The sequence below is a fragment of the Notolepis coatsorum genome, assembly GCF_963971535.1.
Source record: "Notolepis coatsorum genome assembly, chromosome: 8".
NCBI lineage: Eukaryota > Metazoa > Chordata > Actinopteri > Aulopiformes > Paralepididae > Notolepis > Notolepis coatsorum.
Genome location: NC_140172.1, coordinates 127,376,305 through 127,391,959, shown reverse-complemented (window position 1 = coordinate 127,391,959; position 15,655 = coordinate 127,376,305). Strand labels below are relative to the sequence as shown.

Here is a 15,655-nt window from a genome sequence, read left to right as displayed (position 1 = left end):
AACGCAGTTGGGTTTCAGCGTTGCCGTTTTGCGCTCTGATTGGCCGAGCGCGCGCATGCCAGGCAGCAATACTACGCTCCAGTTAACCTAATTTATACAAATGGAGTATTGATTTCACCGTAACGAATCATTAAAAAAATATACCGTTAACTGGAATATGTTGTTTCTTTACACATATGTGAGCGGCATCGCTGAGCTCTGGTGTCCGCTGGACGAAGCCAGAGACGGTCTTATTATGGGGCTTATGCCGAGAAGCAGTAACACAACAGTGAACACATAGTTAAGTACGACTGACAGATGCATTGAAACTATGTGTTCACTGTTGTGTTACTGCTTCTCGGCATAAGCCCCATAATAAGACCGTCTTCGGCTTCGTCCAGCGGACACCAGAGCTCAGCGATGCCGCTCACGGCAGCATATTCTCCCCGCTGGCGATCGGAGCACGGAGGGTCGTGGACCCGCAACGCAGCCGCGAAGCCGGCGATGCGATTTTTTTATTGGTTTGTCATGACAAACCAATTACATAATCCAACATATGTGTAAAGAAACAACATATTCCAGTTAACGGTATATTTTTTTAATGATTCGTTACGGCGAAATCAATACTCCATTTGTATAAATTAGGTTAACTAGAGCGTAGTATTGCTGCCTGGCTGAGGGCCGCGTCGCGGCTCATGCGCATGCACTCGCTCGGCCAATCAGAGCGCAAAACGGCAACGCGGAAACCCAACTGCGTTGTAGAAAGCATAGACGCCGCCCGGAGGCGTGAATACTTTCCCTAAGGGGGTTACACTTCCGTGTTCGGTTTGCGCGGCCTGATTGGCCACTGACGTTTCTCTCAGCGCCCAATCGCGTTACTCCTAACAATCGTGCCTAGCTTTCAGTTCCACAGCCCAAGTCCATAACGTATTGTTTTCATCTCTCTATATTAACGTAACTAGCTATTCATATCAATCGACATCACATCAATATAAATAACTTATTGTTTTCATCTCTCTATATTAACGTAACTAGCTATTCATATCAATCGACATCACATCAATATAAATAACGTATTGTTTTCATCTCTCTATATCAGGGGTTCCCAAACTTTTTCAGCTCGAGACCCAAAAAAGAAATTTGGTGTTTCCCCGGGACCCAAACTTACAAAAATACATCATGAATTGCCATAACATACATTTATAACTACTGATAAAGAACACAACAAACCATGAATTTCAAATGTATATACAATTTATTTATTTAATTATAAAAGTACATCACAGCAATAATCAGAGTGTAATGTTAAGTTGCTCACTAGGCTTGGGCGGTATAATTTTTTTCATACCGTCATACTCTGATTACCTAATACCCCGGTATACGGTATATGACGGTATGACTTTAATTTTCATCAGCGGGGGGGGTGGGGGTTGTGGCAACCCGTGTTACCAAGCAAACAAATCACGGAAATGGCCAGTTTGCCCGCAGCATCCTAGTGCTAACGTTAGCTCTCAGAATGGTAGCAGTTCGCCCGCAGCATCCTAGTGCTAACGTTAGCTCTCAGAATGGTAGCAGTTCGCCTGCAGCATCCTAGTGCTAACGTTAGCTCTCAGAATGGTAGCAGTTCGCCCGCAGCATCCTAGTGCTAACGTTAGCTCTCAGAATGGTAGCAGTTCGCCCGCAGCATCATACACACAACAACAACACACACTCTCGTTACCACAACGCTTTACGGTATTTTCACAGCACTGTCGCAACATTACCGTAAAGCGTGAACACCGTTGTGATCATACACAACAGTTAGCTCTCAGAATAGCCAGTTAGCCAGCAGCACCAGCAACGGTAAGCGTGTCTCATTTAATTTCCACCACTGAAGCGGGGTTTCCCCTCCTCCTGTGTGTAGACAACCAGCTCTGCGTGGCTCGCTCCACTAGTGAGGACTGGTCTCGCCCTCTGCTGGCGCGTGTGTGCACTACAACAAAACTCTGTTTTGACGGTATTGATTTTCAATACCGTCGGGATTTCTAAATACCCTGGTATACCGTAATACCGTCATACCGCCCAAGCCTATTGCTCACCACCTCATAACATATGTACATACAATTTTGTAACACTTTTAAATGAACAAACATGTTCTACTCTCCTTTCTATTTCTCACCCCTTTTTCAACTCTCCATTTCTTACCCCCTCCCTCAGTCCCTCAACCTTAAACCCCAACATTGAGCAACATTCTGATTAATTTGTACTGACTTATTTTTAAATTCTACTGACCTGACATCATGCTAGAAGGGGTATAATATTTCATCTATGGCACAATGAAATCTAATGAGAGGTATGTGGCTGGTTGAAGTTTTCAACCAGCAGATCTATTCTGGGCTTGGTTTTTGAAAGTGCTATTCTGAGGTCATGCTGAGCATTTAGTCTGTTTCTGTATTTGTTTTTCAGGTATGCTAGAGTAGAAAACCCAGATTCACAAAAGTATGTGGTGCCAAACTGAATCAACACATATACATATAATATTTGTTTTTATTTTAATAATTTTTTTTACTTTTTATAGGCGACCCAATAAAAACGGGTCCGCGACCCATTTTGGGTCGCGACCCAGAGTTTGGGAAACGCTGCTCTATATTAACGTAACTAGCTATTCATCATATCAATCGACATCACATCAATATAACGTATTGTTTTCATCTCTATATGCTATTCATATCAATCGACATCACATCAATATAAATAACGTATTGTTTTCATCTCTCTACCTATTAACGTAACTAGCTATTCATATCAATCAAAATAACGTATTGTATTGTTTTCATCTCTCTATATTAACGTGATTCCATCAACACAACATAAATGTAGCAGTATATTGATGCACGGTGGTAGCAGTATATTGATGCACGGCGGTAGTAGTTAGTATATTGATGTGCTAGTTAGTTAGTATATTGATGCACGGCGGTAGCGAGTTAGTTGATAGTTAGTAGTATATTGATGCAGGTAGGTAGCTGATGTGACGGACTTGTGGAACTGAGAGAAGTTCTGAAAGCTAGGCGCGATTGTTAGGAGTAACGCGATTGGGCGCTGAGAGAAACGTCAGTGGCCAATCAGGCCGCGCAAACCGAACACGGAAGTGTAACCCCCTTAGGGAAAGTATTCACGCTACCCGGAGTGCTATAGATCTAGTATATACCCTTCCAGATAGCTTTGGTTTGATTTGCAGAGTTTTGTAGATATCTGCCGTTGTTTCGCAGAGATTTGTACTAGTAGATATCTACCATAGAGATGTCCGCCGTTACTCCAATGCAATAGATATGAATGACACTCAGCTTGTGTCATTCAAAATGCCAAAAATATATTTGAAAACCTCAACAGCAATGCCTCTTTCCAGAAATCATGACACGGTTAGACTACTCAAGATAATCTACATTATACCTTGTTGTGAACAGTTTTTCAGGAATTATTTTCAACCGATGTGTACACCCAGACCTGGTTGTGAACAGTTTAATTTAGGAACTATTTTCAACCGAAGCACACTCACCATTACCTGTATATCATTGTACATATTAATACTACAATACTACTATACTACTGTACATACATCTGATTAGCACTATACACAGTAGTACTCATTTATATATTTTATACCCAGTTTAATCACCTGTACGTTGTATATTATTACTATTGCACTTTGTATACATTTGCACTCTGGTTGAATGCCAAACTTATTTTCGTTGTACCAAACTTGTGCTGAATATAATAGACTGCATTTATATACAGTAGCGCTTTACAATTTATGCCTCACATTCACTGATTCACTCACACATTCACCCATTCACTAACAGATTCACTGAATTCTTACATTTTAGGCATAGATCATTGTGTGGATAGAGTCACACACATGGCCAGGAGTGATAGCAATACCCCCTCGTCAGCGTTTGGCACATGGGTGTAATGAATGATGGATGAAGTCTTATTTGACCTGTTCTTTTGGTCCAGATGGTTCAGTGTTCACATGGGGCCAGAACTCTAGTGGTGAGTTGGGTCTGGGGAAAAAGGAGTCAGACATCATCCGCTCCCCCCAGCTCGTCAAGTCTCTATCAGGGATCCCCGTGGCTCAGATCTCTGCTGGGGGACACCACAGCTTTGCACTCTCCCTCTCTGGTGCTGTGTTTGGCTGGGGCAGGAACGGTGCTGGGCAGCTGGGCCTTGGAGACACAACAGGTAGGATGGGACGGGGGGTATTTCCATAGTAAATGTAGCTTGAAAGCAGTCAGACAGTCACGGTTGACACCTGTCATTGAATGACATGTCTGTCACCTGTATACTGTTGAAGGGAAGTGAGTACACTTATATTTCAGTGGTAATTAGGTGGAGGTGAACAGAAGTATAGCTTCGCATTAGGCGGCGTGAATGGCGTGTGCTCGAGTTGGGAAAAACATCTTACGTACTGTTCAGATACAGCCGCAATTGCACAATATCATATGAAATGGGTTTATCGGTCTTAGTCAAGAAGCTGTGGCAGTGTCTATTAATGTGGACACGAGTAAAATCTAAATAATTTGAATTCACTCAACACTTTGTGATCATTTTAATGTATTGCAGCAAGATTACATTAAAAAATAAAGTTCCATTTTATGAAAAATAATAATAATAATAATAATTAAAAAAAAAAACCCACTCAACTTCATGAAGACATTATATGAGATGTGACCAGACACAAATAATAGGGGCTTGGGAATCCATCTAAACTGTGATTTATTATTTACTGAGGCAGGATGATATACAGTGTGTTTTATTCTTGCATTCCATCTTCTGTAACAGACAGACACACTCCGGTACCCGTTGACTGCATGGATCTGAAGAAGACTGTTTCTCTTTCTTGTGGAGAAAAACACACTGCCATTCTGACAAAGGTTGCTTTTATACTCTCTGCTTTCACACGAGCCATTTGTTAACCAGATGTAGCAACACGTGGGCTTTCATAGCTGTATCTAGTTCCTTGTAGGGCTGTGTATTGGCAAGAATCTGGCGATGGGATACAAATCACTATACAGGGATCATGATTCAGTTTTGTGATATATTGTGATACTAGTATAAACACTGCAATGTATTGAGATTTTCTTGTGAAAAAAGAAAAAATGTCAAGGTAAAAGAAAAAGTTATTCAGCTGGAATGGCTGCTATTGGCTGTTTATAATTTTTTTATTTTATTTTTTATCTTCGGTCGATACGGAAGTTTGAATATCATCCCATCAACATCATCTTTCACAGGCTGTAACAGGCTCAATTCTAAGCCTAGGACGAAGTAGCCATACCATAGCTAGCTTACAGAAAAAGAGGCAAAATATTGCCCATGTTTTGCAGAATCTTTACAGAAAGAATGGGCGTCTTTAGTATCCTATAGACCCGTTCGCTGTATACGTCAGACTCGGTGTGTGTGCGCATCAAGGGGGCAAAAGGAACGTAATCCTGGTCAGAACAACGGGGCAGACTACAATATAGCATTTGTTAGCCATCTAAACAATCAATCCATGCCAAAGCTAGATATGTAAAAGGTGAAACACTCGCAGCCATACTGATTTGGCTAAATGACATCCAGCCGTTTTTGTTTGAAACAACTTTTAGTCAGGGTGTCATGGTTTCTCCATAGAGCACGGTATGTTTGTATACAGCGAACAGGTCTATACATCAGCTATCAGATTTGGCCACCTAAATTCACCATAATCGGTTTTGGTATAGGCTGGGGGGGAAAAAACCTGTATCTGTCCACTTAATCCACACGTGTCATGAAAAGTTGATGAGGTTCTCATTGAACAGTAGGACTAGGCTAATCGTTTGGATATTACATTCCAGGGAGGCTTGGTGTTTACATGCGGCAGTGGGCGTTACGGCCAGCTTGGACACAACTCTCTGAGAGATGAGCTACGACCCTGTTTGGTGGCAGAGCTGTGGGGGGCAGAGGTCACCCAGATTGCATGCGGGAGGTTAGATTTTTATGTGCAATGCCCTCAATCCCGTGTGTAGCCTATAGTAGAATTTGACATCATTATATATTGTTGTATATTTTATATTATTGAAGCATGTTACACACACATGTACCAAATTTGAATAGTTTGGTCAAGAACTGTTTTGCTTGCTCACCTTTAGTTTTGTTCCGTTTGTTAGGCATCACACACTAGCATTGGTTGGTTCCTCTGAAAATATCTACTCATTCGGATGTGGAGAGCAAGGGCAGCTGGGAAATGGAGTCAAGACTGTCCAGTCTGTGCCTCTACCACTTCAGCTACCACTAGGTATGCTACTAATTATATATTATATTATATATATTATATAATATCCTATTATATCATGAATTGCTTTTTTTTTGTTGTTGATTGAACAAAAACAATCCTGAAAACAGTAAACCTTTTGGTTGCATTTTATACTTTTATCTTCACAATCTCACCACAGATACAGAGTAGTTTCATGTTAATTAACAACACTGTACATTGTCCTTGCCTTTTCTCTTCTCAGAAGACAAAGATGGCGATCATATTCTGAGGATATTTGCTGGTGGAAACCAGTCCATAGCGTTGTGCCCTATTGCTCAGGTATTTACATGTATTTTGGCTGTTACACTGGTATATCTGCAATATATTTGCACTTACTCAATAATATCGTTTTTTATTACCAGTCATTTTAGAATTGTTAACAGCATATTGCACTTATATTATTTATGCAGGGGTCTGAAAAAGAAGTCAAAGTGATTAAAACATTGGACGAGCATACAATAGAAATGTGGCTCTCACAGTGTCAGAATGCAAACTCATGGAAGAAAATACAGAGGTGAGCTGAAGTTAAATATTGGCATTGTTTCAACCTTGGTGATCCACTGTCTTCAAGGTATAAGTCAATCTAAATGAACATGGAGGCCTACAGGCACATTGTGTAATTAACATAGAACAATGCCTTTTATTTACAGAGACATAAAATATATATTCTCCTCTGCATCATGTTTGAATGGCAGCTTCCTTGACACAAGGTAAGACTAGGCTAAATGTATACCGTACTTTTCGCACTATAAGCCGCACCTGACTATAAGCCGCAGCAGCTAAATTGAATGATGTGTACATATATAAGCCGCACTGGACTATAAGCCGCATGTGTTTTAATGTTTAATTAACATATGTAAGGAGTGGAGCCTGCGGCTTAATTTGACTCAACACAGGAAACCTCACCCGGCCTGGACACGGAAAGGATTGACAGATTGATGGCTCTTTCTCGATTCTGTGAGTGGTGGTGCATGGCCGTTCTTATATTGAGCTTTAAGTTCCCACCTCTACAGAGAATGACTCCCACCTCTACAGAGAATTACTCCCATTGGGACACAATACTGTCGGACAAATAACAAGAATTAACTCATTTACAAGTTGTATTAAGTAAATAAGGGAACAGATAAATAACATTTCAATGCAGTAAAAAAAGCAATATTTCGATTTTCGGGTTTTGTCCACATATAAGCCGCACCGTTATATAAGCCGCAGGGTCGAAAAATGGGGGAAAAAGCCGCGGCTTATAGTCCGAAAAGTACGGGTACATGCTTCTCAATTCACATGCTGAAATCATTGTAGATAATGAAAACATGTTTCACATTGCATGTATAATGGTAGTTTGACGTATTGAGTTGTTGATCTGGTTTTCTATCAATTGTAGTCATGGCAACAACCATTACCAGACCTTTCTGAGAAGCTCTGGTCTGGACCTGTCCCTGGCTCGGGCCGCCTTTGAGAGGCTCGCAACAAGAGACAACGTTCTAAAAGAGGTATTGTCTTCTAACGACAAAGGAAAATCATCAAATCCTCTTTTTTACAACTGTGCTGAAACTTCTCTGCCTTTGTTGTGCAATATTTAAAGTTGGTGACATCCTATTAACTTAGTAATAACTTTAACTGTTATAGATTGAAGCGGTTGTCCGACACTCACTCCTCCCCTCGCTGAGTAAGGAACCTCCTGGCGTCGAGGGCCTAAGAGTTTACCTCATTCTCCCTGAGCTCCTGAGGGTCCTGGTTGAATCAAACTGTGGGTCACTGCTCACTGTGGCTGTGGCTGAAGCCATCCTCTCCCTGCACCCTGACAAACTCCAAGTGTTGGGTAACTATTATGGAACTGATGTTACTATAAGTTACAACCATCCACTTTTTATTCTTCTTGGATTCAAAAACCCTGTATCTATTTGTATTACTTACTCATATTGTTTGGTTTATAAGTAGGGCACTACATCCATCCTGGGTGATATCTCAGACACCACTGTTACGATTTTGAGAACATCTGGGAAAATGCCATTGTATTCTGACAGCTGAGCTCCAAACATAACTATTGTCTCAGCTATGCTTGCCACTATGATCTCCAGACGATTAGCTACAGCAGGGGTGGCCAACCAGTCAGAGACTAAGAGCCACAAAAATTACTGTGGTACCACAAAGAGCCACACCATATACCAGCGTTTCTAAAAAAAAAGATTCAGTCACGGCACCCTTCATGTGTTTATAGGTCTCACCCTCTGGCCTTAATGTCTTTTTTATTTGGGCCTCACAGGGTTAAAAGTACCCTGTGAGACCCACGGTTGCAAAATTACAAAATCACTTTTTAGCCATTTAAAAAAAGAATGTTTATTTAAAAAAATGTAAGCACGGGCGGTCAGGTGGCGTAAAGGAGATTGCGTTCGTCACCAACCCCGGAGCGGCTGGATTTGCCTGTTCGAATCCAGCTCACAGCTCCGGGGTTGTCACCAGCTTGGCTGGCCGTTCACACTAATACAATTGGCCGTATTAGAGGGTGGGAGAAGCTGGCGGGGTGGGTCCGGGTCGTTGTAAACAGCGACTCCTACAGTTCGGTCGGGGCGCCTGCTAAGCGCGGATAGGATCTAAGTGGGATAGTGTGATCCTTCCACACGCTACGCCCTCTCAGTGAGAATCCGCGCTGCCAGGTGAAAAGAAGCGGTTGATTGGCTGGACGTGTGTCGGAGGAAGCACGTGGTAGCCTCCACTCTCCCAGACCGACTGTGGGGGGTAAGTGCGCAGCGACCAGGAAGGGGATTGGGAATTGGCATAACGACTAGCATTGGGATGGGAGAAAATCGGAGGAAAAAGGAGGGGGAAACAGATCAATAATAATAAAAAAATAAAAAAAATGTAAGCACATGTATAGTCAATTGGTCCTGTTGTTCAGCCTCACAATGCTATTTGATAGTAAATGTGTTTATACGTCCCACCCTCTGGCCTCTGAAGTTGCTAATGTCTTTTTAATTTGGGCCTCACAGGGTTAACCTCTTAAGCCCGAGATATACAGTAAAAGTGTATATTTTCAGCATTACGTTTGTTTACCAATTATTTTAACTGTTATTAGTGAAATATACGATTATAGAAATCTCAGGGCATTGAGTCGGGAACCGGCGCATATTGACAGGAGGAAGTGGCACAGCCAAAAGTGAGTGTAGTCTTTTGAAGGAAAAGACTCAGGGCTTTCGAATTTAGAAAAAAACTACCCTACCCAGCTCACACCAGCCCCTGTCAATCATCTGACTTCTGGATTTACTTTTTTATTTCTCTTATTTTTTGGGATTATCTCCCACAAACCTGAACGTTATTGCCATAAAACAGAACGCAGTTAGTTTCTCTACCTTTCTGTGAACGTCTTGCAAAAAACGGTGTTGCAATACGATGAAAAATGGTGGAGAAATTTACATTATAAAAAAGATGGCAGAATTCAGTACTGTATCTACAAAACCTTCTGTTTAATCATCTTCCCTTTATTCATTTGCTTAGATTTTTCAGGTCTGGTCAATTTTAGCATGGTGTTATTCACAGTCAAAGATAATTTTTAATAGAATTGATATTCTCCTTTGGTTCATTACAATTTACTCAAGCCTAGTAACAGACACACTATTTGTCCCTAGATTCAGATACCAAGAACATGCAAATGGACCATTTAATTTTTTTAATGTTTATTCTACGTCCTTATGAAATGAGTGGCAAAAAAAAAAAGTAAAAAAAAAAAAAATAATAATAATAATAATAATATATATATGTGCAGTGCAGTACTCCAATTCAGCCATTGGCAATTCAGCCGTTGGGTGGGGGGCGCTGTTGAGCGTGCTTGTGACCGGACCTGAAAGCGCCCCTACTCTGCGGCTCTGCAGTTGCATACTATTTGGATTCGTTGGGAGCAGCACGGAGTCTCGACTCGGGACTTATTTTATTTGGAATATAATGACTGTATACGCAAAAGTAGCCTAGTTTTAAGTTAAAATATTATAAATCTACATGCCTTGAGGTTGTCATTCTTTATATAGCCTGCCTATTAGGCAAAAAAAATTATTCTAACGGAAACACTGATACCGTGATATATACCGTTACCGTCTATGCTTCAAATTATACCGTGATATAAATTTTAGACCATACCGTCCACCCCTAACAGAAACACACACACACATGCATTGAGTTGCAGATTAAATGTCTCTCTCCACTTGACCCATCCCGTCGTCTTTCCACCCAAGGGCAGCCGGGAGCACACATGGGCTGCGGCGTGGGCCGCACCCGGGGACCAATCGAAGGGCTCCTGTCCGTCTTCGTCAGGGACACGACAGCGTTAGCGATCTGTTCTGCATGTTTTTTGGTTTATCTTATTGGGAGGGAAAACCCTTGCGAGCACGGGGAGAACATGCACACTCCACACAGAAAGGCCCGGGAGATACCCCTCACACCTGGGTACCTGGCAACACGACAACCTGGTCCCCAAGCGGGAATCAAACCCAGGACCTTCTAGCTGTGAGGCGACAGTGTTAACCACTACACCACCACATATAACTAGTCAAGTCAAGTCAAGAGTTTTAATTGTCACGGCATACAAGTATACAATGAAATGCGGGTGGTCTTGCCCGCAACGATGTGCAATACAGTGTTACAACATATAATAGAATCCAATAAAAAAACAACATTGTGCAATAAACAGGTAACAGGTAACATGGTGTGACATCTCGGTGAACTAGCTGTTGCTCTGGATGTCAGCTAGCTTTCCCCATTCTGGACACCCATCCAACATAACGCCATTCGCAATAGTTTCCTATCATTTCCAAACATTGCCCCTTATGGTTACTCCACTCCCATGGGCTTGTCCATAGGTAGTAATAGGATGCTGAAATAGTGGCAAGTTAAGTCACATCTAAGATAATAGCTACATTTGGAGCGTGGCTCTGCAGAATTTCATATGGGGTGCTGCATCCTCCACACATCCTACTGTGTCTCAAGCAATGTACCAGTCACCACTGTTCCAATTTGTATGGGCCTTGGAAAAAGATATCTCTTTCCACCATGTTCCTATATTTACAAAATTACATTGATGGCCCAAGGGGGAGTTATTATTATTATTATTATTATTATTATTATTATTATAGGTAAAATAAGAAATGGTATGAGGTCATATTTACTATATTACATTTAAGACATCTATCCAGCTAACCTTTTTGCATTTCAAATCATCAATGTACACTACATTGGATTTCAATAATTTAGCATTTCTTGAAAACTTGTACATATCGGAGCTCTGTGAAAACTCCAATTTTACATCTTGGAGGTCCCAGTTCTTTGTTGTTCAGTGGCCAGTCAAGAGGTATTTTTCTGACTTGGAGGTTGGACTGTATGCAACTGTACATGTTGTCTTTTTTTGGGGGGCTCAAAGGTAGCCTGACTCGTCAGACCTATGGAACGCATACAAGCTAGTTCTCGAACTAGTTCTCGAGCTAGTTCTCGAGCTAGTTCTCGAGCTAGCCCACGTTCCATGGGTCTGGCGTGTCAGGCTAGCTCGAAGGGTGACTGCATCAGTTGTCGGGGGTGACACTTTTGCTGTTGCCTTGATTTTGTATGTGTTTTCTGTTATTTGTGTAACTGGAATCTGTGTTTCCTATATCCTTTCAGAGGGCCTGTGGTCAAGAATGCCCTACTCTTACTTCAGAACGGCAGTAAAAACATTCCGATCTGTGTCAGTAAAGTCCTTTGAAAACGAGATCGGTGACAAGCCTCTGATGAGCACTTTGGGAGTCCTGCAAAAGCTGTATTTTGTGAGTGTTGTGCAAATGTCACATAGTTTAAGTAAATGTTTCTAATAGCAGTAGTAGTAGTAGTAGTAGTAGTAGTACTTTATTGACATGTAGCAGTCACAAGATTTAAAGGTCCCATGCATTATAAATGGCCTTTTCCAGTGTTTAGCATTGTTCCTGTGTCGTTAATTATCATATTGACTCATCAGTCTAGTCTCGAGTTCACGAGATCTTCCCTCACTCAACTAAGCTGTTCTGATTTGACTCGCAATGCGACGTAGCAAGTAGCTGATCTGCAGTAACGCCCCCTCTATGGTTGTAGCGCATAGTCTAACCCGACACTTCCTCAAACGGGTTTTGACAGAGAACGAGCGAGCGAGAGAGAGAGAGATAGAGAGGGAGAGAGAGAGAGAGGGACCGGTGGGACTGTGCAGAAGTGTGTGTACAAATGTGTGTGCGCCATCTCTCTCCCTCGTCGGAGCATTTACACACAAACTTGACTGCGTGTGTGTCGGGGACGCATCTCTCCTCTCTCTCTCTCTCTCTCTCTCTCTCGTTCTCGCTCTCGCTCGTATGATGCTTTTGAGCACTTCATTAGAAATATAAACTTTTAGCTAAATGAAATACAACTATAAATATAAGGTAAGAAAAGATCAAGAAAAGAAGAAAAGATCTACAGTACAAGTAGAGATAGAGCGAAGGTTATCCTATAACCCTAGTTACATGAGTTCTTGCGAGCGTTCTGCTCACTATGGGATATTACCACGTTACTTTGAAAGATTCCGCTACATACACTTTACACTTGTCCGGCCACGCCCCTGTCCGCCTATATGCATATAGGCGAGGGGTGTGACTGTACTTCCGCCTTCCCGAATCTTGACCTTCATTAGGAAGACAGTCAGGGGTCCTCAGTGAGTTGAGAGCAGAATGCTCGCAATAACTCATGTAACTAGGGTTATAGGATAACCTTCGTTACATTTCGTTACTTGCTCGCGCTCTGCTCACTATGGGACATGGAGCAGGACGCGGAGAGCCAGACAAATGCACCTCAGCGTTTCCGTTAGCCGGTAATTACCGGTATTTGACCGACAAAATATGTTGAAGTCCGAATATTTAAATATCTCCGGTCATAATGTCCGGTGAAAATAATTTCTCTAAGCACAATTTTATTATTTGAATTGTATTAAAATAGGCTCAAATTAAATAGCCTATGCGATGAACGAAACAATCATTACATGTTGCTTCACGCTGATAAAGCGCGGATGGCGCCGCTCGGATGTGAATCTTTTTTTCTTTCTTTTTTTGAGCCTGTCTGGCCACCATAACGACAAACAGGTATACGAGCGAGAGAGAGAGATGGCCAAACAAGCTAAGCTTAACAAATATTTCATGAAACCAAGCACAAGCAGGTCTAATAATAATGACAACGAAGATGAATCTTCTGAACTTGAAGTCACAGAGACCGCTGATGCCGTGGTGAAAGAAAACAGAAACAGAAATGTCGAGCGTTCAGGCCCGAGTGGAAAGTTTAATTCTCCTGGCTGAGGTGCGACATTATATCCACATTTTCCAGTTCACTGATCCAGCCAGGGTTACCAGTGACACAGTTCATTCTGGAACCTCAGATCCCCGCTGATCATGGAGTTCTACAGTATCGCGTTGGATCCATACACGTATCGATTTTTTCGAATGGTGATCAGGAATTGGAATATACCAGTTGGATACCATCTGATGTCAGGTAAGGACTCTATGTTATCAGTGTTAGGATAATCAGAGTAAGTTTGATGAAGTTATAAGCTGTTTTGTGAAATGTCTTCTTTCGGTTTCAATGTAAAAGTCCGAGAGGAAATCAACGGGGCGATTATCCGCGCGCGGCCGTAATGTGCTTGCGTGCACGTATAATATTGATCATCTAGCGTTTATTTGAAAACGATTCATAAAAAGGCCGACGAATATCAACGTTGTGGAATATTCCACTAAAAGACGATTTTCATAGAATGCTCCAGAATGAGCTGTTTTTTATCTGAAAACGGGGGCTTTTCTAACTGCTCTGAAACAGAAACGACGCGATAAACAGCCTTGACAGCACTGACTGGAAAATAGTCTTTGATAATGCGATGGGCAGATTAGACACATAGCCATAATTTAAAACATAGATTAGGCGATATTAACGTTAACATTGGCGCCGATGGTGGCATTCAGCGGGTAAAAAGGAAACCCAGGCTGACCGGAATTTCTCGAATATGTCCGGGGATAGAAATCTTGCAGGACACCCAGACCGGCACGAATATGTTCTAACGGAAACGCTGCCGCTGAGGTCCCCTTACAACCATCAGAACACCGGGGAGGGTCCGGGCCCCCCCACCCTTCCTAGTGAGGGGGGGGGGGGGGGGGGGGGCAGGACACAGACTGTGTAAACCGGCCCTGCCACGAACCCTGACCCCGCCAGTCTATTAATCCCGCGGGTCGGGGTTCAGAGAGAGTTTGACACAATTGGCAGACGTCATAAAACATGCGGGGGCATACTCTCGTGGACTCTGCCAGAGAGTTGACTCCGCTACCGGCATACCGGGGAGACAACCACCCCAAAAACAGAATGGTTGCTCCCTTAACCCATTGCATCCGGGAAACACATCTGCGTGTGAGATACAGGCTATATAACGCATTAAGGTGTTTCAGGTCTAAAATGGGTTAACCCAGGCCGACAGGTAACAAGAGCAAGGCTCGAACTGCACCTGGAGGACCGGGAACTACACAGCGCCTAGAGGGGCTGACTGCTAATAAACAGCACCCCGACGCCGGACAACCACCCCAAAAACAGAATGGTTGCTCCCTTAACCCATTTAATCTGGGAAACACATCTGCGTGTAGATACAGGCTATATAACGCATTAACAGTGATGGGCAAGCTACTTGGAAAATGTAGCAAGCTACACTACAAGTTACTCTCGATTAAATATAGCTAAACTACAATGGAAGCTATCCCCAGAGAAATGTAGCAAGCTACACTACAAGAACATGGCTAAAATAGCTAGCTACATCGGCACTACTTTTTTTTTTTTTTTTTACTTTGTGATCAAGTTTACACCAAACAAATAGGCAGGCAAAAAAATAGCTCAGTTTGATTGTTTATTATAAAACTGAAACAAGCCCTCGGTCTGGCTTTTTGTGTCATCCTTTTAACATGAGGAAAGAACTGTGGAAACGTAATAAATAAAAGGCAGTGAAACAATAATAAAATAAACACAAATATATACTCCCTCTATTGGAATGGAGACTTTTCAGCACAGGATAAACTACTGTTTCAACTCAAACCACAGTAACAAAATGACAATAACCTGGCCAAAGAAAAAGTGCAAGAAACATTTGTCTACAAAATAGACATTAACGAAATCCTATGTAACATTTATACATTCTTAAGTACGGAAATAAGCAGCATGGGGTAATCGGCATTGGAACTATACTACTACAGTATGTACTCAGAGTATAACACTCAAGCTTGACACTGCTAGACAAACAATACTATCCTTGGCTGCTAGATATGTAACTCACAAAACATTCCATGGCCACAGGTTGAGAACCACTGGTCTAGGACGATCTTTTCCCTA

General features: G+C 42.1%; 1 protein-coding gene across 1 annotated transcript in view; it reads left to right on the top strand.

The window, feature by feature from the left end:
• The window catches only part of LOC311233256 (putative E3 ubiquitin-protein ligase HERC3), a 55,330-nt gene that overhangs the window by 8,791 nt on the left and 30,884 nt on the right, over positions 1-15,655 (top strand). Inside the window, exons 4-13 of the mRNA XM_084320193.1 lie at positions 3,973-4,197; positions 4,798-4,889; positions 5,829-5,959; positions 6,141-6,268; positions 6,489-6,565; positions 6,697-6,800; positions 6,937-6,996; positions 7,668-7,776; positions 7,913-8,105; positions 11,927-12,069. Coding sequence (XP_084176319.1) covers positions 3,973-4,197; positions 4,798-4,889; positions 5,829-5,959; positions 6,141-6,268; positions 6,489-6,565; positions 6,697-6,800; positions 6,937-6,996; positions 7,668-7,776; positions 7,913-8,105; positions 11,927-12,069 — 1,262 coding nt within the window. The remainder of the gene's footprint in view (positions 1-3,972; positions 4,198-4,797; positions 4,890-5,828; positions 5,960-6,140; positions 6,269-6,488; positions 6,566-6,696; positions 6,801-6,936; positions 6,997-7,667; positions 7,777-7,912; positions 8,106-11,926; positions 12,070-15,655) is intronic.